This window comes from Convolutriloba macropyga, chromosome 12, assembly GCF_964194025.1.
Source record: "Convolutriloba macropyga chromosome 12, txConMacr16.3, whole genome shotgun sequence".
NCBI classification, from domain to species: Eukaryota; Metazoa; Xenacoelomorpha; order Acoela; family Convolutidae; genus Convolutriloba; species Convolutriloba macropyga.
In genome coordinates this window covers 41,329,727-41,355,264 of record NC_134479.1, presented here as the reverse complement: position 1 = coordinate 41,355,264, position 25,538 = coordinate 41,329,727, and the positions used below count along the sequence as shown (strand labels likewise).

The following is a 25,538-nucleotide window of genomic DNA, read 5'->3' as shown; positions in this document are numbered from 1 at the left end:
CGTATTCATTGATTAGAATTTCATCTTCAAATTGCTCAATTTTATTTCTGACTGAACGTGCATTTAAAAGTGCACACGTAATATTTTTGAGTCAAGATTCATTCGAAAGGTCTGGTGGGAGTGATCTCAACCAGTTCCGAGCATCATCATTCAAAAAGAAACGTCCATGAACCACATTGCTTGGCCAAAAACTGTCTTCCATAATAGTTTCATGGGCCTCTTCGGAGAAAACTAGGTGAAAGCTTTTCATTTTTGAGCCTTGCTTTGTAATCTCTCGCAGGTGGAGTACAGGGGCTCCGCCATCACAACACCAGTTTCTAATCATAGTTTCTGTGCAGTTTGAATTTAGTCTCCTAAGAAAAATGTGTCGCCTAGAAGGTTTTTTCTTGATACCATTGAAATCATCATCACTCTGCTTCGTACCAAAGTTTTGCCTTTGGGGTCGCATTGTTTTCTTTCGCACCTGAAAATCCTCAGTGTTCATTGCATCATCGTCATTCTCGTCATCCGGTTTATGTCTTTTTGAGCTGTTCGTGCTGTTAAAACGACTCCTGAAAGGTTGAAAAGGAGCCTTGCGTCGGCCTGCGAGTTCACAACCGAAAATTCCGTTTTCAGATCTGTTGGTAGGGTTAAAAGAATTGCTTTCATTCTGCGTTGTTTGCTGTACGACCGAGCTATATTTAGGTTTGAGTGCAGTGACCTCTAGTTTCAGCGACCTGATATCTGGGACAGTTTCTAATGCAGCTATTTTTTGTTTCAGCTCCAACACAATATCAGTAAGTGCACCGAGAGAATGCGGTCCACAATTTTGACAGTTCCAGAGCATATGTCCTTTCACAGGCATTCCGAGTCCCACGAATTTTAAATGAGCAACTTTATGACAGGTGGCACAATTTATCTCATCAACTTTCTGTGTTCCCGAGTTGCAAAAAACACATGTTGTCTGCTCAGCCCACGAGCGGAGAGTCATACTGTTGTCCATATTTGTGAACTTCTGCCCCAGCCGGGCCTTCTGATGTTCACGATTTTTCTGCCCTAACCGGGACTTCTGATTACTCGAGATTTTTCTGCCCTAACCGGGACTTCAGATGATTCGTGATTTTTCTGCCCTAACCGGGACTTCTTCTTGTTTTTGATAATCGCGTTGATTTCTCCCTTGACAGTAACAGAAAGATTTGATAGTTGGAATTCCTTATGAACGCACTTCACATTAACCAGAACTCTAAAATCCCCTTTTCTAGGGCAGTCCAATAATATTTCCGGTTCGTCGCCACTAAGCTAAACTCAAACACTACTTATCAAATAGCAAAGAATTTGCTATTTAATAAGTTTATCACAACAATTAGGCTAAGATCTTTTCCTTTTCTGCTAAGCCCCGTGCCAGCCAATATTCCTAGCACTGTTCGAAGTACAATCAACTATAATTTGTGTTGAATTTATATTTTCCCGCATAACTTGAAAAATTTAACCATTAAAAACCAGCAAATCGATAAAAGAAATTCTAAGAAGCTATGCAGCGTTATACAAAAACAATATATGCATCGATAGAACAGCTACATATGTACAAAATATTTACAGTTTGCAAACTGCCAAGCTCAAGCTTTATAGACAATATAAGGCCAAATTGGCTTCAGAAAGTTCGTCAGAAACTTAATGGAAGCACAGTACATTGCGTCCCATTCAAAGAGTTTTTGATGTTTCATCCAATGAACGTACAGCAAGACAGTTTTCAGGGCTCAGATTGATTAGTGTGAACCTTCCATTAAACTGATAGTTTCTCTCACAATCTGCTTGCCAATAGGATACATTTGCTTGGCGTCAGCCATTGTGATTGCCATGTTGGCAGCAATTGCCACTATCACTGGTCTGTTCCAATTTCCCCCGGGTGCGCAGATCATGAAGAATGAACGCATGCCTATGCTCCTTCCAGTGTGTCCCACCATTATTGTGCCTAATTAAAAATATAACTTCTACGTTTGCATATTGAATAGTACGTTTTCAAGACTAACATATCTTTCAGTACAAGTTAAAGGGGCGAATAAGTGTTCATCAAAGTATCGCACAATTCTTCAACAAAAAGTTATATGATTCGCCGGAACAAAACTATGACGTGAAGGAAATTTTCATTATGACTGGATATTTTAACAGCCAGACAATTCTTAAATATTATGATAGATTCACTTAGTTCCCAAACTTTTGTTTTTAATTCGTTCAAATTTGCAAAAAGCACGTCACTCAACGGCCCTCCTTAGCTTGTTGAGATGGCCGATCATTGGCCATCTCAATGATGGCCGAACTTTTATCCGTTAAAAAGAAGAGACAAAGAACATGACACGCAAGCAGAGTTATCAAAAAACGTTCTGTTCAATAGCAGTAGCTGCTAGGTTCAATATTTGAACAGTATATAACGCGAATATACAGTATTCGCGTTGTATACCGAGTATATAGAGCTACGAAACCAAACCGATTGAAATGGAATCAATTTTTAAAAAATTTTTTTATTATTCTTATTCTTTAAAACATTTAACTAATTCATCAATTCTTTATTATCTATAACTGTATATTCTATGGATTTATGATATAATTCATAAATTACCACTAAAGTTTAGATAGAATATACATCTGTGAGTACTTATTTTCTAATCTTAGCATTGAGTTTTTTTTAAAATGCACCCCATACTGTTGATGTAGCAAATGCTGTAATAGAATATGGTATTCCTATACCTGTTAATGTAACAGCTGATGATGTTCCAGCTGTAACTACAGATATGAGTAAAATCTCAGATATCTCGGCAACGATAACTTATATTTTATATCTATTTAAGTTTTGCTAATAATTAATCGTTTCCTAGTAGTTTTTAATTGTTTCAATGTTTCATGAAATTTTTAATATCTTTTATAACATTAGGGTTATTTAATTTATTATTTGCTAAAATTTTATCATTTATAATCTGTGCTGATATTTACGAAGCAGTTTCACTGATCCGTGAAAAGTTTTCGTGTATTTGGATATAATAAAGGTGCAATTGAAGTCTACGTTTAACGAAGCCGATTCAGTCAAATTCAAAAAACGTTCCATTTCATTCATTATATCAACTTGATTAAGGTCGAATTATACTTCCGAACAAACTTATTCCATATGAACTAATTTATTATATATATATATATATATATATATATATATATATATTATATAATAGATATTATATATTTTATAACAGATTTCTAGTTGTTCATATCTTAACCTCCATCTATCAACGTAAGCATAACTTAATTGTTCATCAGTAATTGCTTGGTTGTGTTAGCTCAATAAATTTACTAATGGAGTCAATAGCTACTTTATTAAAATTGAATAAAAATGATTTCAGTTTCAATTAATTGATTAACTAATGTGATTAAATTATTCGAGTTAAGAGAAACTTGCTCAATTGTCTCATCATTAATTGAAGATTTAAGTAAATGAATAAAAATTGTTTCATTTTCTTCTAATGTTCCTTTATTTAATTCAATAAAATTTCTACTAAATGTTTTGATTCTATTGCCAGATGTGAGTAAATTGTTACAAAATTCTTTGTTGACAAAATCTTTTCTTTCAACAGGTGGATGTAAATTTTTAATTGAAACAACTCTCAATAACTGACAAATTAATTAACATAGCTGGCAGATTGCCAGAAAATAGCCGCAATAGATTCGTAGATCGGCCGTCTAAAAAAACAGTAAAAAAGACAGACCAAAAAAATTCGTCTTTTCATTGAAGGCTGATCTGTTATATTTTGATTAAAAATCTGTATAAGTTTTTGCTGCATCTTTTAGCTGCTCTCTAATAACCTTCATTTAGAGTGACACACACCCATTTGACCTTATCTCTTTGAATTAAAGTAAATAAAAGTCAATTTCAAAGTGAGGAAGTCATTTTTGAGAGTGAGGTAAGTCAAGTGTGACCAAAAATTTAATCACGCACATGAACAAAAAAACTCGCTCCACTAAGAGCGAAAAATGACGTCACACATGCAATTCAGTTGAAATTGCATGAACGAATGAACAAAAAGTGGCTGTGACGTCATATGGTCGTAACAAAAATCATGACGACGAAATAAAAAAAAACCAAGAGAAGGCCAATAATAGCCCCAGCTATCGCTGTGCGGCTATTAAAAACAATTTCAATTAAAACAAATACCAGTTAGTTTTGTAATTGATTGAGGTCCATAGTTGTAGATCTGCTTGAATTTCTTTAGAAACAAATAACCTGCCATCTTCAATTTCACAACAACCACTACTTCTTTTAGATAATCTTATTTGTTCTTCGTCACTTGGATCACGTAATATAGTCTTCGTTAGGCTAATTCACAGTTCGTTGACCCAGTCCCCAAAATTCTAAGATCTTCTGATCTATTACTTCTAGTATCTCCCGTTTGTGTATAATTAGTATCATTTAGAAACGTTTTAAACTTATTTTTCTTACATCTCGTTCAGTTACATCTTTCTTATTTTCATTTTCCAGCTCGTATTTCATATGTCCTAATTTACTTCCAATATGCTCTTTCATTTTATCTGAGTCATGTCTTAGATTCCTATGCAAACTATATGCATCTATGTAGCATAAACTAAAGTTATTGTTGTATATTGGTTTTGATGCGATGCAAACAAATTCATTCACTATTGAAGCTTTCCTTAGCTTCAAAGCAATCCTTTTGATATGTTCTCTGGTTTTCATTAAGAGTAAAAAACATCGTATGGTGCAAACTCAGTTTCATTTATCTTAAGTTCGCAAGAATTATTAATGTAATCATACTCATATATTAACTAGTTTTTAATCACCTAGTTTATTACCTTCAACTTTAGCCGCTTTTCTTTTTTGTGAGTTATAATCTATGTATGGTTGACACCATTTACTTTTCACATTTTTATGTAATTTTATGTCTTCTAGTTTAACTCCATTGCTCAAATACCAGTTTGATAATCTACCATCGATTAAAAAGTTGTTTTTTTAATCAATTTGTGTTTTCATGAGTTTCTCTCTGGTGTTGTGCAAACTTTTCTGTATGGCTTTTGTGTCTTCAGTAAAATACAGGAATACTTCAGTTATTTGTTTTATGTTATTTTCTTTATTTATTTCATATATTCCTAATTCAACCTCATTCTCATCTGTAGCTTCGCTCATATTCTAAATATTCAAATGTAAACAGAGCCGGCAGATTGCCGGAATAGCTGCGAAAGAATTCACCTGCGTGCCATATAATAGAGATAGAAACAGATACAGATCTAAATTGAAAAAAAAAATTGACGCCGCTCAAAAAAACTAGGTAAAAAGATTCAGCGATAAATTAATAAAGCTTGTTAAAATTCATTCCGCAGAAGCCTCTTATTAGGGACCTTTACTGCACATATGAGTTCCTTTGACCTTAAACAAATTTAAATTAAACCTAAGTTTTAAAGTGCAAAAGTCATTTTATTGAGTGAGGTAAGTCACGTAGGATCAAAATCTAATCACGCAAATAACCTAAAAACTTTCGCTAAAGCGAGTGAGAAATGACGTCACGCGCGCAAATGCCGTTAGTGAGAGGAAGAAGTCATTCAGAAAATTTGACTTTTTCAGCTTTGCTGTGTGAACAAATGTAAAACGAAAAAAGAGCGTCAGACGACGAAACAAAAAAAAACCAAGAGCACCGCAATATAGCTACGCTCAGCTTACAGCTTCGCAGCTATAATAAAATCATCTATAGGTATTTCAATTATACATGACGGATACAATGAATTGAAGTCACAAAATAACAGCTAGTCTTCATCTCGGGCAATTAATTTACCTGTTGGATTATCAATATCATTAATATATGGATTGAATTTCGTGTTTTTGGTATATGGTTTAGTTAAATGAACTAATTCTGAATGTGTATATCTATTCCATGGTCTTACATATCTATCACCAAGTACAGTTGCCATACTTCTTTTTTTTCTACCATAAGTTAACATATCATAAGCATCTTTATAATATTTTAGTTTAACATTTTTTTTTAAAAATCGCACGCATTATTTATTCTAGTGTTGAGAATCTATAACAATAATCTATTTTAAACCAATCTAGATATATATCCTTAATGTTTTCAAACACCCGTAAATGTATAATTATATCTTGTCTTAGGTGCATCAAAGTACAGTCTTCCATTGTATTACATTCACTGTTAAATCTTTCTTTAGCTTCAAGGTAATCCTTAAGTGATATCTTCTATTGTCTTAATTGAAAATTAAATACACTGTATGCTGCAAATTGAGTTTCATTTATCTTATTTTCCAAAAAATTATGTAATCATATTTACATATTACCTAGTTCATAATCAGTTTATTAACATTAACATTTGCCTCCTTCAATTTTTGTATGTCATAATCTATGTATAGTTGAAGCCATTCATTTTTCACACTATTAAGTAATGTTATGTCTTCTAGTTTAACTCCATTGTTTAAATACCAGTTTAACAATCTACCATTGATTACAAAATTGTTTTTAGCGATTTGTGTTTACATAAATTTCGTTAATACTTTACAATGGCTTTGTTCACTCTTTTGTGTTGTGTAAACTTTACTGCATAGCTTTTGTGTTTTCAGAAAAATAAGAGAATACGTCAGATAGTTTTTTTATTTGCTGTATTTTTTTTTATTATTTTATATATTCCTAAATAACCCGTATTCTCATATGTAGCTTCGCAAATAATCTAAATCTTCCCATCTAATAAATTCACCTTTAGGTAATTCATAAATCATACATGATGGATAAAACGAATGGAAGTCACAATATAACAGATAGTCTTCGTCTTGTGGAAATAATTCAGCTGTTGGATTATCAATGTCATTATGTATTGACTTTAATAATAATAGGATATGTTTTAGTTAAATGAATTAATTCTGGTTGTGTATATCTGTTCCATAGTCTTATTCATCTATCACCAAGTAGAGTTGCCATATCTCTTCTTACTCCTCTCTCTTTTATAAGTAATAAATCGTAAGTAACTTCTTCATAATATTTTAGTTTAACTTTTGTTTTCTTAATTGTGCTAGCATTGATTATTCTAGTGTTCAGAATGTATAGCAAGAATCTACTTCAAACCCATCTAGACATATATCCTTCAAAAACTGTAAGATTATATTTACAACTTGTGTTAGGTACATCAAAGTATAGTCTTCCATTGTATTACTTTCACTATTAAAGACCTCTTTAGTTTCAAAGTAATCCTGGTGATATGTTCTGTTGGAGTAAAATACTTTGTATGGTGCAAGTTCAGTTCCATTCATATTAACTTCCCAATAATCATAAACGTAATCATGGATAAACCCCTTTACCGTTGAAATTGCAGCTTTGCTGACTTTGATTGTTAACTAATGTTTTAGATAGTACATCTACACTAAGCGGTGAAAAGAATCTAAATATATCTTGTAGCCTAATACATCCCACATCTAACGAACAGAACCATTCTTGTTTTAAATGATATATCTGAATTTTGATTGTATTCAGCTAGTTGTGTAACGAATAGAGGTGCGTCATATTTAAATCTATTATAAAGGTATAGTGGCATAAAATTCGGTTTCTCAGCTTTCAACCTACATGAGTTATGTGCATAACCAAAATAAACATAACCGACTAACGTCGGGCGAATTGCTCTCAAACGACCAGCGAGCTGTTGGCTTCGTCAGTACCTAGCCACTGTTTAGTGAGTTTAGCTTTACCTTGATTGAAGGGGCGTGAGGTTAGGGTAATAGACGACCTCACGCCACATAACAGTCGCTGAAGTGCGGCATCAACAAAAGAGTTAAGGAGAGAGAGAGAGAGAGAGAGAGAGAGACAGAGAGAGAGAGAGAGAGAGAGAGCGAGATAAAACGTGACGGAGAAAGAGAAGGAAAGAAACGCTAAACAACAGAGAGAGAGAGAGAGAGAGAGAGAGAGAGAGAGAGAGAGAGAGAGAGAGAGAGAGAGAGAGAGAGAGAGAGAGAGAGAGAGAGAGAGAGAGAGAGAACTAGGAACTTTTTCCATGATGAGCTTCGACACAAGTTCAAGTTTTCCAGCCTTGTTAGTAACTAATTCATATAGAAAAAACTGAAAGTGCAAAATTCAGAAAAAAGTTTCCAAATATCGCAGTGAAAAAAATGTTCAATAACATTTTTCGAGTAAATGTTCAATAACATTTTTCGATAAAATTTTAACACAAGCAAATTTTAACAAAATCTTGCTAAAATTCGTGACATTATTATCTTCAGAACACCATTCCATTGTCTCAAGAGACTATCCAGTATCCCTATTTCAAGCCTTAAACAGTTTCACTGGCCCATAAAGATCCATACGCTTGGAACAATAATTTTTCTCTAAAAGTTTTTAAATTAAATTTTATCGAAAAATTGCTAAAATTCGAGTCATTAACATAATGATAAGCATGCCATTAACTCTGGAAACTAAGCAGCGGCATACTATCCAACCTCGAAGGAGGTCCCTGGTGCACGATCAAATAAAAAAAATTAAAAAATATTTAAAAAACTTGAAAAAATTGCATAAGATTTTTAAAAAACTGCTTCAATTCGTGATATTAATATCTTGAAAATTAAAACATTGCATCCCAAAACTACACGGTAGACTATTACCAAAGCCTAGAGGAGGTTGCTTGGCTCTTGAGGCTAGATAAACCTATAAAATGACAAAAACTTTCAAAAAACTTCAAAAAAATCGCAAGTTTTATTAAAAAAATCGATAAAATTTATGATATTAAAAAGTTGAAAACAATTCTTTGGCCCACAAAATTTTTTCAGTAACGTATCATCAAAACTTATAGGAGGTTTTCTGCTTCCTGGGGCTGGAAAAACTTCGATAACAACAAATTTTGAAAAATTTGAAAAAAAATCAACTGCTAAAACTCGTGATGTTTCCATTATCATTAGAAGATATGCAGCAACCTATTATCAAACCCTTAAGGATGTTTTCTGAATCCTGAGGCTGAAAAACCTTGAATAAAGACAACAAATGCCCAAAATGCTAGTTTTGTCCAAAAAATGTTAAAAATCATGTTAAAATTTTGAAAATCAGTACATCTAGAAACTATAAAGTAACCTATTAACAAACCCTAGATTAGGCTCCTCGGCTCTTACGGATGGATAAACCTAAAAAACGACAAAAACTTTAAAAAACTGAAAAATTTTCAAGTTTTGTCAAAAAAATGCAAAAATTCACGATGTTGAAACCATTCTATTAACACTAGAAACTATTCAGTAGCCCATTATCAAACCCTAGAGTGGGTTCCTTGACATCTAAGGCTGTTCAAACTCACAAATGACAAGAATTTTTAAAAAGCTTGAAAAAATTTTCAAGTTTTGTCAAAAAAATGCAAAAATTCGCGATGTTGAAACCATTCTATTAACTCTAACAACTATGCTGTAACCCTTTATCAAATGACAAAATTTTTCAAAAAGGTGAAAAAAATTGTAAAAATTAGTTTAAATTTGCGTGTTTTTAGCGAGCGGTTGTTCCTCAGTAGCTAGCTACGGGGGAGATCACCGGGGGTGCTGACGGGGGTGGCAACAGCGCGGTGGCGGGGGGGGGGGGTCAACAGTGGGGGGTCCTCAACCTCTAAGAAGATCGGTGGTTCGTCAGTATCCACGGGGGGGGGGGGGGGGGGGGGGGTAGTGTTCGGGGTGTCTTCAACCTCTAAGAAACGCCCTTCACACCACCATAAGTATAAGTCTTCAAAGCAGTTTGAGCTGAAACAGAGCTGAAAAGCTCTAAGAGCACTTAATGCCCACTGGGCGCTACCTGATTATCTCGTTTTTGAGTACGACAAGTCAAAAGCGTCAGACAAAAAATTGGTCAAGCGAAAAATCGCATTAAAAAAGACCGACAGGACTAATATAATTGCTGCAAACTTCGTTTGAGAGAAATTAATTACCATTGAAGTGATCACAATCTCACTACATCATTTGAGAATTTGCAAAACAACAATTGAACAGCTTCGCGAAATAAGTTGAGGTTTTTCACAATAGTAACAGTTCGTTGGTTGGCCTTTGATGCTTTTAGTGTCATGCTGACGTTAAGGTTTAATGATCTTTTAAATTTATCTTCATATGTTAAAATAGTAATAGCTAGATGCTCACCACAATCCTTACCAAGATATGTTACTTCATGAAATTCCATTATATCAGGAAAACTAAAGTTAAACTCTTGAAGGTATAAGAATGGCATTTGCTTACCTTCCTGTGGCTTGTAAGATTCAATGTCACAATACATTGTAAATTGTCTTCTGTTGCTTTATGTGCTTCACAAAATGATTTATGATTTTCCAATGCAAATTCTGATACAATTTATTATTTGATCTATTCAGAATAATTGACACATTAGTACGGAATACAAAGTGATCTTGGGACAAAAAAAACATAGCCGGCAGATTGCCGGAATAGCTGCGAAAGAATAGACTTGCGTGCCATATAATAGAGATAGAAACAGATACAGATCTAAATTGAAAAAAAAAATCGACGCCACTCAAAAAACTAGGCTAAAAAACATTCAGCGATAAATCAATGAAGGTTGTTAAAATTCATTCCACAGAAGCCTCTTATTAGGGACCTTTACTACACAAATGAGTTCCTTTGACCTTAAACAAATTTAAATTAAACCTAAGTTTTAATGTGCAAAAGTCATTTTATTGAGTGAGGTAAGTCACGTATGATCAAAATCTAATCACGCAAATAACCTAAAAACTTTCGCTAAAGCGAGTGAGAAATGACGTCACGCGCGCAAATGCCGTTAGTGAGAGGAAGAAGTCATTCAGAAAATTTGACTTTTTCAGCTTTGCTGTGAACAAATGTAAAACGAAAAAAGAGCGTCAGACGACGAAACAAAAAAACATAGCAGGACAAGTCCTGACGTACAATTCAAAGAATTTTCATTGACTAAACAGAAAAAAACTAGACCTAGAATGGACTATGAGTGAATTGAGAAAACCATTTTAAATAAATCAGATCAAAAAAATAAGAAACAAACAGAAAATCAATGTCAAAATGCCGCATGTGAACAAAAAAACCACTAACGAGAAATGAAAATTTAATTCAAACAAAAGGCTAGGCCTAGAATGAGCTGTGAATGGATTGGGAAAACCATTTAGAAAAAAATCCGATCCAAAAAATCGAAAGAACAGTTAAAATCAGAGTGAAATTGCCGCATGTGAACAAAAAACCACTACCGAGAAACCGAATTTTTGTTCAAACACCGTTTTCTCACTCTACTTTAAATATAGAGCGAAAAAATTTCACGCCGCAAAACCACTCGCTTTTTCGCTCCATTTCCTGTTTCGGCGTGATCAAAATCACTACTCCAATTTGACTTCAAAAACCATGAAAATGTGTGAACAGATCTTAAAAAAAAGACAGCGCCCCAATACAATTCAAATTCTTTGAATTGTAAAAAAACCAAAAGTACCGCAATATAGCTACGCTCAGCTTACAGCTTCCCAGCTATAATAATAACAACCGTTAAAACTGTTGCGTTCTGAAAATTGTTCCCTTAACTCATAAACGATAGTTATCTTCTGTATTCATTACATTAAAATCTTATTGTGACTTCAATCGTAATTCTCTATAGCTCTGAATATGCCTACTAGAGCTGTATGCCCAACTACAAACTCAGTTTAACACTTTTTATATTGTAGTTCTCTGATAAAAACATTTTTATTGGATTTTTGTTCATTGTAAAAATTCTATCAAGAAAATTTTCAGTTATGGTTCTGCAACCAAATTGGTGAAACAATTCCTTTTTACCACCTTCACCTGGTAAAAGTGATTTTAATTGAAAGTTTTTAAAACTAGTTGGCTTCAATGTAATTGGATTCAATGTGATCACTAAGATTATTTGTTAATTCTTGGTTATGTCGTTTAGCACTTTTTTCTTCATGCATTTTACTTGTATAGTGCTTATGAAGTTTCTGATGAGATATAATCTTTTAATTACAAAATTAACCGCAATTCATGGATATTTTTGTTGAGAAAAAAATTAAAAATAAAGTTTCACTTAACTTTTGGAAAAATAATTTGCTTAATGTTCTCAAATTCTTTTCAAGTTTATCTATATTATCGATTTCAGCCTAATTATAGTGAGAGTTTATTTATCAGTGAAACTGCCTCGCAAATAGTATAATTTTAAGCATATTTACGGTATACTTGATAGTGATTTTTTTTAAAAATTTAAAAAATATGATGAATTTGAAGTCCGCCGACAATGGTGTCCAAATGTGGTAAAATAGAAATATTGTATTTTTAAAGGGAAAAACTTGGAAATTTTTCTAAATTTTGTTTAAATAAGACTTTGGGTAGAAAGGTAGAATTTGAAAAATGTTTATAATTTTGGGAGAGAAACGGTGCGGAAGTGAATTAGAATCCTATAATTACCAGTACTCAAAAACCGGTAAAAAAATCGTCTAATCCGGCGAAATCACAAAAATAGATCGATTGCATACAAAACTGTTATAGGTGATGCTCAAATATGCTCCCAGACATACAATCACTTGTTAATGCGGTTTAGAAAAGCCAAATTAACCAAAAAAGTAAAGTAAAAATTAAATAGAAAACTGCTTGGAAAAAGCCGCAAGTGATCAACGTATATTGCTCGCTTATCAAATTTTTTTTTTCAATTTTACTTTTCCCGCTCTCTCTCAAAAACGCAGCATGAACTGAAAATCACTCTCTTCTCTATCCTCTTCGGTTCGCTCACCCGTTTGACCTAAATACTTTGTTTTCACGAGTGGCATTGATTTTTAAATCCTGGTTTAAATACACTCCAAAAACTATCGAACAATAAAAAAGATGCTCCACCAACACTCCTCGTCGAGTCTTAAAAAAGAGCCCAATACAATTCAAATTCTTCGAACTATAAAAACCACAAACACCGCAATATAGCTACGCTCAGCCACAATATAATCAGAATTGTTCGGATTCTAATGGCTGAAATTCTTCGAAATATAATGGCCAAAAATCTGAAGGCATTGATAGTTTTTTGTTATCTGTTGAAATTGCAGGAATCGCCCAAGGACAATGGCCAACGCTCGAAGAGCAGAATAAATTAAAATGAAAAAACACTACCGGAAGGATGAATAAAATAAACATAACCGACTAACGTCGGGCGACATGCTCTCAAACGACCGACTGGCTTCGTCAGTAGCCAGCCACGGTTTAGTGAGGCTAGCCTTAGCTTAATTGAAGGGGGCGTGAGGTGAGGGTAATAGATGACATCACGCCACAGGACAGCAGCTGAAGTGAGGCATCAACAAAAGGGTTAAGAGAGAGAGAGAGAGAGAGAGAGAGAGAGAGAGAGAGAGAGAGAGAGAGAGAGAGAGAGAGAGAGAGGTAGAGAAAGGGAAAGAGAGACTGCAGGAGACAAAGCGTGAACAAGAAAGAGAAGGAAAGAAACCCCAACCAACAGAGATAGAGAGAAAGCTAAGAAAATTTTCCATTATGAGATTCGACTCTGCAACTTCTAGTTTCTAGCCTTGTTAGTAATTAAATCATATAGAAAAGAACTAAAACTTCAATGTACATTAAAAATTTCCACATTTCGCAGTGAAAAAATGTTCCACATAATTTTTCTCTCTGGAGTTTTGTCAAGTAACCAATCTTCAAGACTTAGAAGTTTTGTTGGCCAGTAATGTTCGTTAAACTCAGAAAAGAACAAAAATATTCAAAAAATTTTAAAACGATTGCAAATTTTAACAAAATTTTGCTAAAATTTGTGATAAATATCTTCATAACCAATTCATTGTCTCAAAATGACTATCCAGTATCCCCATTTCAAGCCGTATAAAGATCCATAAACTTGGAAAATACTAATTTTTCAAAAACTCAAAAATTTAAATTTTATCAAAAAAATGCAAAAAAAACTCGAGTTATTAATATACTGATAACCATTCCATTAACTCCACAAATTGCAGCCGATTATTATCAAACCCCGGAGTAGGTCCCTTGGGACCTGCTGCCGGAAAAAAAATAAAAAATCTTTAAAAAATGCTTAAATTCGTGATATTAAAATCTTGAAAACATTCCCTTACATCTAGAAACTATACAGTAATCTAATATCAAAACCTAGAGGAGTTCCTTGGCTCTTGAGGCTGGAGAAACCCAAAAACTGAAAAAAATTTCAAATAACTTAAAAAGTGCCAAATTTTGTCAAAAGTTGCTAAACTTTGTGATATTAAAAAGTTGAAGACTATTCCATGGCCAAAAAAATTTTTCAGTAACTTATTATCAAACCCTCTAAGAGACTTTCTGTCCCCTGGGTCTGGAATAACTTGAATGATCACAATAAATGTCAAAAAAATTGAAAAAACTTGAGAGTTTCGTAAATAAAAATGCTAAAATCCGTGATGTTAATTAAAAGTTTGAAAACCTTTCCACTACCACTATAAATTATGCAGTTACCCATTATAAAACCCTAGAGGAGGTTCGTTGAGACCTAGGGCTGAAAGAACTCAAAATATGTCAAAAATTTTCAAAAAGCTTTAAAATGTTTGAATTACCAAAACAATCAGCTCTTATAAAGGTCAAAAAAGTACTTGTCTTGCAAAAGACATTTATCAACTTTAATCAGCCTCAATTTTAGACCGGTATAGCAAAAAAAATCGGAAAATGACAAAAAACAAGAAAAAATGCTACATTTTTGGGCTCAAAAACTCCTTAACTTTTTAACCTTAAATTACGGCCTTCCCGATAGCTTCAACACACTAAGCACTTGAATAACTACTAAACGCGACTAAGGGCCTCTAATAAAACTTCATACCAGCTGGGCGCTACCTGTTTATCCCGTTTTTAAGGACGAAGAGTCAAATGGGTCAGAGGAAAAACCGGTCAAGAGAAAAATCGCATTATAAAAAGACCAAAAGGACTAATATAATTGCTACAAACTTTGAGAGCAATTAAAAACATTCTTGCTATTCAAAGTTTTCGAATTTTTCTTGTACGATTTAACAATTAGTTTGGACGGTGGTGGCAAAATTTTCTACCTGTCAATGAAATAGCTGCCTATAGATATTACCAGTACTCGGAGTCTATATAAGAAAACACTGTTAGACACAACAAAATTTTCCCTTAGAAAGTCGAAGCATTTTTTATGACTATAAAATTACTTTTAGTGAATTATATGTCAGTTGAAACTCTCCGAACGGAACCAATAAAGTGCAACACAGTTTTGTGGCTGAGTTCACCTATTCTTGTTTGTGTTCCACAAATGGCAAATAATATCAGACCACTTCGACAGAACCAGAAAAACATGAACAGTACAAAACAATTCAACATCTATCCACATATTTAGCGATACTGTTTTCACTTTGAATAAAGTTTAACTTATAACTGACGACAAAACAATAGATGAAACGTCAGAGTTGAGCTTTATTTGAATTGAACTGAACACAACTGAAAAAGATCATAATTAGAGAGACAGTTTGCAACGACATAAAAATAAATTAGCGAAGAAAATAGAAACAACAATTTTTTATCACTTTGATAAATAGCGAATGCCCAAAATGAACTCTCTATAACTTGTAGTGGTTGTGTAAGCAAGTCTTACAGCAGTTAGTTAAAAAACTCCTGTTTCTAAATGTGAGAATATAGGGTTAAAATTACTGCAAATAAGCATTAGAGATAATAACTAAGACATAAGCAGCAACATCTAAAATTGGACTTGATGGGTTTATCCGTCTTTTATTTTTGATTTTGTATTTCGATACTGACTCCGTTGATCTTAGATTCTTGCAGAGCCATTGTCATTTAGAAACACTTGAGAGAAGAGTAAAACTAGCCTAAAGAAGTCAAAAAAAGATTTCAAAATGCTCGACAAGCTGTGAAATAAGGTATAAAAAAAGATGTTTGACGAAGAAAAACAAAGCAGGACAAGTCCTGACATACAGTTGAAAGAAGGTCAAATGACTAAACGACCTTAAAAAAGACCAGGAATGATGACGAGGAAAAAATTACTAGGAATGGGCCCGAAAAACCATCAAAAGAAATCCCACTAAAAATCGAAAAAATGAACGTCAAATTGCCGCATGTGATTAAAATAAACACTGCCGAAAAAGCGTATTTTTGTTCAAACAACACTTTTTAACTGAATTTTAAAATTATATTGAAAAACTTCGCGCCTCAAAACCATTCGCTTTTTCGTTTCACGTCCCGTTTCGGCATGACCAAAATCACTACCCCAATTTGACTTCAAAAATCAAAATATGCAAACAGATCTTGAAAAAACAAATCCAAAAAACTCTGGAGCCGACTCAAAGTTAATTAGATGGCCCAAGCCATACAATTAAAAAATGAGCATACTAAATAATTTACTATTCAGAGGAAAAACAAGGGAAATACCAAAATCATATCAGGAAAAATCTAAAATTTATTCACAGGTTGCGACTCCAAATCACTATTGCCAAAACAACTTGCAATGCAAATATTCAACATTCAATGAATGACTATCATCCGATATAAAAAATCAAATGGTACAATACCTCTTAGTAGCAATACCTAAACAATATCTTTAGATTATATAGTGAACAAGAAAAGCTATAGCAAAAAGCTCAAATTCACAAAAATTAGCAAAACGGCCAAAATTTGGATACAAATACTCCGTTTTCTTTTAAAATCACTCAGCTCAAAGTCATAAAACTCAAAGTAAAGAACTATCAAATCGAAAGATCATTTAAACCACTTAAAAAAATAAATTCAATAAAAACTCCCAAGATGCTAAAAAGAAATGAAGTTTACGAAAACTGCTGAAACCCGACAGATGTCACCGATTACAAAACAGATCACCATTAGTCTACACCTCTTCGAGTCGTAAAAAGACAGCACCCCAATACAATTCAAATTCTCCAAACTTTCACAATAGGGCCGCATAATAGCCAGCTGAGGGCGGCAATTAAAACGCACCAATACACCCCGAAGTCAAGGAAAGTGATCTCGCAGCTTAGCTAACGTGAGAGTACACTGAAACAACAAAATTGCATTGCTGCAAAAAACGTCACCTTCGGGGAAGCTCGGATCCTCTTCGTACACTTGAAACCCAAGAGAGTAATTTTTCTTTGGTAGCCCAGGCACTCGTGCTTCTGTACCTTGCGGTGGTCGCAGAATTTGATTAAAAAGTTCATTCTTCACACCTGGTAATCCATTCCTTACTCCTGCAAACTGTTGAGCTATCAACGAACCCAAAAGACACAGATCAGACAGGCTTGAAATCAAACCGCCGCCGGCAGTTCTATGCAGCAACGTAACTTCTGGCACTAAAGTTAAAGACACAGTTTTGGCATTGAAAAAATAGCACGGTAATCTGTCTAGAACAATCTCTCGTGATTTGGGAGTTGGCTCGGGCATCGTATGTTTCATGCCCAATTGACGCACAAAGTCATGAATGTACTCGTGGAAAGGCTTGTCAATTACTGTTTCCAGAACCGCACTCAGAAGAACAAATGCATACGAACAATAGTCATATTTGGAGCCTGGTTTACGAAGTAGTTCATCATCTGAAGCAAAAAATTTGTTGAATAAGCGCAAAAACAGTACGTTAGTTTAAAGTATTTGTTTACTTCTGATTTTTCCCATTTGAATGATAGCTAAGGCAACATCTCTAATACAATTTTAAAGAAATTGGGAACTATTGTTTCCATCATAGCTATGTGAAACAATAATAGCTATCATAGAGTGAAAATATACCAAACAGCACGTGCTTAACAATGATCTTAAGTTTTGACTATATAGTCTCCATTCACATGCCTAAACGATGGTCACTTTACTACAAACAAACATCTTCCCAACAAACTGCTTCTTAATAAAAATATTGAAATACCCTATAAGCTACACACTATCAACTCATCTTCACGCATTATTTATTCAGCATTTTTAACAGCTTTAGGGCCTGCCACGAAGATGCACCATAACAAAAAACAGTTTTAGTTTTTGTCTAACCCATTATGGGTACTCTCCGAAATCAAATGTTATTTGTCATCGATTCCCTACCTCGAATGGAAAATTATTACTGACCTTCAAAAACCTTAATTGTTTCACTTAGAGACACGAATTCGTCATTTCGATGAAAAGTTGAGGCATCATCCGAATCACAGTCCACAAAATCTCTCAATCCAGATGTGTGGTTTAACAACTGCCTGATTGTTATATCTACTTCCTGTCCATCGATTCGTTTCTTCGGGAAGTCTTTCAGATGCTTGTAAATACTGTCGTCCAAATCTATTTTGCCCTCGCTGGCTAGTTTAATAGTGAGCACACCCGTTACAAGCTTACTGATGCTTGCCAGTCTGAATACTGACTGTGTAGGGTCACATGACAAAAGCTGCTCTACGTTACAGTATCCGAATCCTTCCTCAAACACGGCTTCATCGCCTATTTGGACCTAAGCACAGAAACAAATATAACCAACTAACGTCGTGCGAATTGCTCTCATACGAAGGGCGAGCGGTTGGCTTCGTCAGTAGCTAGCCACGATTTAGTGAGGCTAGCTTTAGTTTAATTCCAGCATGCAACATTTAGTTTTCTAGCCTTGTTAGTAAATAAGCAAAATATTGCAAAATTTAAGAAAAGCTTCCAGATTTTGCAGTGAAAATGCTCAAAACTATTTTATGTCTCTAGAGTTATGTCTTGTAACCCATCTAGAGGACTTGAAAAACTTCGTTGGCCAGTAATGATTGTTAAACTCAGAAAAGGACAAAAATTATCAAAAATTTTGGAAACAATAGCAAATTTGAACGAAATCTTGCTAAAATTCAAGATATTAAAATCTTCAAAACCATTTCATTGTCTCCAGAGACTATCCAATATTCCTATTTCAAGCTTTAAATAGTTTCACTGGCTCATAAAGATTCATAAAATTGGAACATGATTAAAATATTATTAACCATTCCATTAACTCTAGAACTATGCGGCAGCTTATCATCACGCTTTGGAGGAGGTTCCCAGGACCCTGGTGCCAGAAAACAACGATAAAAATTCAAAAAACTTGAAAAAATTGCAGGCCCCTGCGTCTGGAAAGCCGTGAATAATGAAAAATAAATGTCAAAAATTGAAGAAATTTGCACGTTTTGTCAAAAAAAGCGAAAATTCGTGATGTTAAAAAGTTGAAACCATTCCACTACCACTATAAACTATGCAGTGACCCACTATAAAACCCTGGATGAGGTTGCTTGACACCTAGGGCTGAAAGAACTAAAAAAATGACAAACATTTTCAACAGCGCGGTGGGTGGGTGGGGGGGCATTAGGGGGGGGGGGGCAACAGTGGGGGGTGTCTTCAACTTCAACCTCTAAGAACCGCCCTTCACAGCATAAGTATAAGTCTCCAAAACAGTTTGAGCTGAATTAGAGCTGAAAGGCTCTAAGAGCACTTAATGCCCGCTGGGCGCTACCTGTTTATAACTCTTTTGAGGACGGAAAGTCAAACGCGTCAAACAAAATATCGGTCAAGCGAAAAAACGCATATAAAAAAGACCGACAGGACTAATATAGTTGCTACAAACTTCTTTTGAGAGCAATTAATCGTGTAAACATAACCAACTAAATTCTGGTGAATTGCTGACAGGCGATCAGTTTTGTGGCGGTAGTGGACAGCTGGTGCTAAGAGATGCTAGCATTAGGCGGGGGGGGGGGGGGTTTGAGCCGAGTGTGGGAGTCAAGCTTTAGGGAGGGCTAGGGTTGGCAGGGCTGGACTTCGGGAGTGTTGGGGGGATTTTAAAGATTACGAACCGCCCTTCACACCATGACGTTGTCTCCTTAAGTCTCGGTGACTCGCATATTAGAGACTAGTAAGGCAAGGCTCTAAGAGAGCTGCTCAGCCCTTTAACGTTCTCTGGACGTTACCTGTTTATCACGCTTTCGAGGACGAAAAGTTAAAAGGTTCAACCAAAAAATTGCATTAAAAAAGACCGCAGGTCTAATATAATAGCTACAAACTTCATTTGGGAGCAATTAAAAATTGCTCTCATATACCAAAAGCCTAATTAAGTTGAGGGGGACAGGTTCTTAGCAACGTTCAGGGGGATCCTTAAACAAACTATTTATTAGAACTTGTATCTGACAAGACAATATCCAACACTCGTATTTGAATAGCACGGATATTTAACTAACTAACACGCTTTTTCCGTAATTAACTAACTTTTGAAGTGCCAGGCAAGAGCATTTATGATTCGCTTATGAGCAGATATTGTTTCGGATGAGATCATTTCGTCCAAATAATCTGATCAAAACCTCTCATTCTGTAATATTTTCCTTTCCGTAGCATCCTCCCATAAGCAAGGGGCCTCTGGTGTTCATATATATTTTTGAATCTGACAATTCAAAGAAAATTAGACTTTAAAGAAACAAAGAATTCTTAAACTGAATTTAGAGTTATCAAAGTTTTAGAGAGAAAATTTCGAAATATTACATTTGTCGTTTTAATGAAAATGAGTTTTTCTAGAGCCGAAGTCAAATTTTGCCTTTCGCAGCGCTGTTGATTTCTGCATTATTGCTAAATCAAATTCAAGTAAAAATTGAAACTTTTTCTTTTTCGGAAACTCTTGGCAAAAATTTTGTTTCAGGTGTGCAACTAACATAACTATAGGTTGCAATTGAAGGGAGAGAGATAAACATTAAGCTTAACAAAACTTCCCAATATATCCCTCCGCGAACGATGTTCTTTTCATTTCCCATTTTTCGTTCGAAATTTTAATGAGTTCCGACATTTCTAGCAACAAATTGAGGTTTATTTTTTTCACTGACAGGCATAAACAAAAGGTAAAAATGACTGGAAAAAAAACCTGCCTCGAAATATATTATAAATTGATGCACATTTTTACATCAATTAATGGCCCCAATGAGTCAAGGACAAAGTTAAAAACTGTTTGGTCAATATTGAAGTATTCAGTTGGTCTGGTTGAAAATTTAAATTGGCCTGGCACTCAGGCGTAGATTATATTTTCATTATTTACATTAATTGATTAGAAGTTCTCTAGCATCGAAAAAAAATCATCAGCCTAAAAGGACGTATCTGCAAGGCGTAGAGAAATGTTACAGCTTGTCTCTGCAACATCCTTGGGTATCTTCCTCGATTCAAAATTCGATCTATTTTATAGATTCTCTGCGTTGATTGCCGTTTATAGGTATAATAAAGAACCCAGGGCATAATTTTTTTTTTCAAAAACATGCTGACATACATCAAATTCTGTTACTGATGTTAAGCATCGAGAGAGAATTGTCTTTCCCAGAGGTTATAATTCACGCAGCCAAACGATTATTTTCAGAAATAAAAATTGAATCAGCCAGGCTAACTTGGAAGACAATTTCTGAGCGTAGCCGATCAAGATTGGCGCGCAAAAATATGCTTAAACAACTAGTAGTAACTCAGTACAACTCTAACCATACGCAAACTCCAGTATTATTTTTTATCCCATTTCAATGAACTCGGAACAAATTTACGCTTTTTCCTATTTTCTGAATGCCTCAAGTTACTCCCGGACAAAAAACTGTTAATTTTGACTAAATTTCGGCTATTGATTGTGTGCAATCTGTTTTGGTCTGTCGTATTTGCTTTCGCTCTGTAGTAGCCGTGATTCCGGTGCTCCTAGGTATCGCGCCAATTCTGGCGTGATTTTTCGGATTAGTGCAACAGGAACTTTCGCCAATTTTTAGTGATATTTCCGTTGTTGTAATGCCTTATTGACCCAATCTGTCCTTAGTACTAACTAGAAAATTTTTAAGTATTAGTTTTTCATCTGGGAGTAATATGTATAAGTCGAATGTTACAGTTCTCAAATATAGTTAAAGCTTTTGTGTTTAATCTTTTCCGAAGCTTGACCAAATAATGATAACTCGGCGCGAGTGTGTTGAAAGCTGTTGTGAGTGAAAGCATTGAAACATCTAGTCAATGCGAGTTCTGCGCTTTATTATCGCGTATAAAATTTTGCGACTAGGTTGTCTTTTTACTTCGTGTACATTTTCGTATCAGCATGGCACTACCTGATACGTTGCCTTTAAACTCTCCGGATGATAACTTCTGCATCATCGTCAGCGATAGCAAGGTTTTAGAGGGTTTTAGAGCAAACTTCCAAGTCCAGATAATATTTTGCTCAAAATATGTTGCAACGAGTTGCCTAGAGTGTCCTCTAGCAGCTGTAAGTTGAAAACTACCTGCTATTGGCATGTAGATGGAAATAGTGTGGGTTTCAAGATAGAAATTGTGGGTTTCAAGTATTCTTGGGATCTTTTCCGTTTGTGCCCCCCCCCCCCCCCAGTACGTTATGCGCCCCCCAATTACAGAGCACGTGTCATTACATAGTAAATCATTATTGTAAAAAATATGGCACGTGCGTCTGGGGGTTGCAAATAATATGTGCCCACCAAGCTGGGGGGGGGGGGGGCACAAACGGAAAAGATCCTATTCTTGATAACGCCGTGCTTGCTCCAAATCGACCTAGTTTTTAATTTGTAACAATAAAATTTTTTAAATTACCCGCGAAGTGCAGCTCTGTGCGACAGCTACAACAACAACCTAGTTTTCAATTGGTAGTCCAGAGGAACGTCCAGAGGAAAAAAAATACGTGATTTCTTTCGATATTTGAAGAACGTGCAGTTGTCAAACTGATCTGCTGTGGACGATTGTTGAATAGTCCAGATAATTTTGATGTAAAGAGAGCCAGCTTAAAAGGGGTTATATTCAAAAAAGACAGAAGCAACTTGTGAATGGCCGTCAAATGAGAAAAAACCAAGCGATGGCAATAGTCCTACTCTTAACTCAAGACCCACGGGTGCTGCCGATAAGGATTTAGGAATATTATAAATAACAGTACAAAAAAAAATATTTTGGATACCTTAAGTAAAGAAACTTATAAAAAGAGAACAATTCTTAATGTTTCCGCTATATGCTACCTCTTTGTAGAATAGGTTTTCTGCAAGCGTTTGAGATTATTCTTTAGTTTTGAAAGCGTTGAAAAACACCGAGAATAATTCATTTCTCACACGGAAGAACTATGGCTGAGTATATCAACTCTTATTATTAGAAGCCCGATCTTTACGATTATAGCCCCCCCCCCCCCCCAAAGCTTAGTGGTCATATAACCCACAGCCCCCGCCCAATCATGGTAATTATAATATAATGGGGATATAATTTCATAGGGGACTATAATGGGAAAGACACTAGAAGCCTAACATGCTTCACAGCTCACCCGGCAAATCATCCCAGGAATTGCATTTGTCACCCGGTACTGTTCAATAGCCCTTCTCATATTTTGTTCATACTCTTTATAACGCCTCATCTTATCACCTTTGTTGCTTATTTTCGAGCTCTTCTTTCTTTCTGTCGTGTTTTCATCTGTTTCAGCATGAACTAACTTTTTTCTCCAAGTCGACCACTGATAGAGTCCCATTAATGCCGCGCCTGCAACACCAGTCGTTATGAACGACCGACACACTGTCCGATTATGGCCATCGCTGGATAACCGCTGATAACTTCTTTTATAACCAACGGCGAACCTAAACGAGCTCTTGAGAAGTGGCCATAATTTCGTTTGCTTGACGATCATTTCAATTCATGGAGGCAAATTTTCTGAAAAAATTCAAGCAAAAATTTGTTAATTTCTTGGGTCTTTCCAATTACAGCCTACTCCCAGCCCCCAACAAAATTACATTCCTGTTCCGCAATATACGACATGTCATTTAAAGAAGACCATTTAATTGGTCACTGTAAACGTTAGAAGCATGAAGCTATCAGTGCTTAATTAAGGTACAATAGGAAAATTATAAGTCTGACTCTGCATATGAAAAATTCACAGATCAGACAGAGTGTAGTGCAGCTTGGCGGAATACGATGCAACCTTTGCGGATGGCTTCACCTACACTAGCAGCCTGAAGCGTGCGGATCGTGTTGAAGAACCCGACACTGCAACCAACATGTTACCACAAAACGTCTCGTCGAGCGACGAAACCTTATCCAATGTTATTTGGATTTCATCCCCAAAATCGAAGAAGAGATTGAGCAAATTTATTAAGAAGTTTTTCATTGCAGAGAAAACTTCATTGTGCTCGCCAAAAAAACAAAGCGGGCACAAATTTGTCATGACAAAAGTTTGATACCCTTTCGGGGAAGGCAGAATTTGCAGCCTTATCAATTAAGGTCGCAGCAATAATTCCGCACTTAATTTTCCCATGCTATAAAATTGTCTGTGACCAAAACTGTAACCAGTAGCTTCACCACACTAAGCGCTGGGACTAGTGAACGCGGCTAAGTAACCTAATGCCCGCTGGGCTCAATCTACTTATCCCCTTTTTAAAAGCGAAGAGTCAAATGGTTCAGACGAAAAATCGAACAAGTCAAAAATCGGTGAAAAAGACCAACAGGGCTAACATAATTGCTACAAATATTGTTTGACAGCAGTCAACTAGGCGGCTTCATGTGTTGTAAAGATCACGAAGACAACCCTTTACTTGAAAAAGCCGTGCAAAAAAGCTTCTTCAAAGAAATTAGCTAAAAAGAGTTAAAAGTCGATAAAAAATTGTTAAATTACCCAAACGTTTTCGCAATAACTTGCATCGTCAGATTAAAACTTTTTAAGTACCTATTTACAAATATGCATATATACAACAACGTGTCTTGATTATCTATTTAAATTTTCGAATTTTTCTAAAATTCCAACATGTTTCTACCTTAAGGTTTGTTAAAATGTAAAAGAACTTGAAAACTTTTAATATGAGCCATTTTCATTATGGGTTTTGAATAGGAGATTTTCGTTTTGATCCACAATATAACGTTGCTCACATGGCCATTTCAAAAGTTTTAGGCCGAACATGCTTTGTGCACATAATATTTCATTGTTAGTTCCCTGCTTTTGTACTCGTCCCGCGTATTCAGTTGTCGCTTGCGTTTACTGATGTGTAGAGCTTCTATGGTCATGTTTTTCTGGTACTTTTTCGGTATCCTCGTAGTTTTTCGGTATCCTGGCACTGATCAATTACCTTATTTTTGAAGTCTGTTAGAGCCCCACAGTACACAACTGAGGCATTGCACATAAGGCAACGAAAATCGAAGTTAAACACGTGGGATGAATACCGGGAGCGGGAGCTAACACTCAAGTATTAGTCTCACATGTGAGTTGGCTTGTTCGGAAAAAAATTATTAACCAGTATATGAAGAAAAATTAAAAATCAACCTACTGTTGGAAGATAGTCCCTCAAAATCTCGAAAATGGAAAAGAATTGAGCGACACGTTTTGAAAGTTGGAAATCAACGATTTTCGAAAGTTCGAAAGTTGGACTCAAACAAGTGATCACTTCCGAGAACTAAAAAACTTTAATCTTTTTAGTGATTTTTGATACATATCTATTTTGTCTAAAGAGACTCGTACAGTAAAGTTGACAAATTGACGATGCTATTTATAGCGAAATTGTTCGTGTTTAAATTTAGACTGATTGGCTTTTAGTTTCATCGTTTTAAAGCAGGATAACTTGAATAATTTCAACAAGATCATGGAAAGCGAAAAATTATTGACCACTGTTAACTATTTAACT

At 35.1% G+C, this 25,538-nt stretch overlaps 2 protein-coding genes across 2 annotated transcripts in view; both read right to left on the bottom strand.

The window, feature by feature from the left end:
- LOC142350892 (polyadenylate-binding protein 2-B-like) overlaps window positions 1–1,347 on the bottom strand; it is a 442,128-nt gene extending 440,781 nt beyond the window's left edge. The window contains exon 1 of the mRNA XM_075402893.1: window positions 1,320–1,347. The gene's annotated coding sequence lies outside the window, so the exon portion shown is untranslated. The remainder of the gene's footprint in view (window positions 1–1,319) is intronic.
- Window positions 1,348–1,486: 139 nt separating this feature from the next.
- LOC142351128 (serine beta-lactamase-like protein LACTB, mitochondrial) lies at window positions 1,487–23,601 on the bottom strand. The gene is made up of 4 exons (XM_075403222.1): window positions 23,201–23,601; window positions 18,034–18,400; window positions 17,022–17,516; window positions 1,487–1,951 (listed from the first exon to the last, which is right to left on the bottom strand). Exons 1-4 carry the CDS (start codon window positions 23,555–23,557, stop codon window positions 1,746–1,748), a joined length of 1,425 nt encoding a protein of 474 aa, XP_075259337.1. The 5' UTR covers window positions 23,558–23,601; the 3' UTR covers window positions 1,487–1,745.
- Between the last annotated feature and the right edge of the window lie 1,937 nt (window positions 23,602–25,538).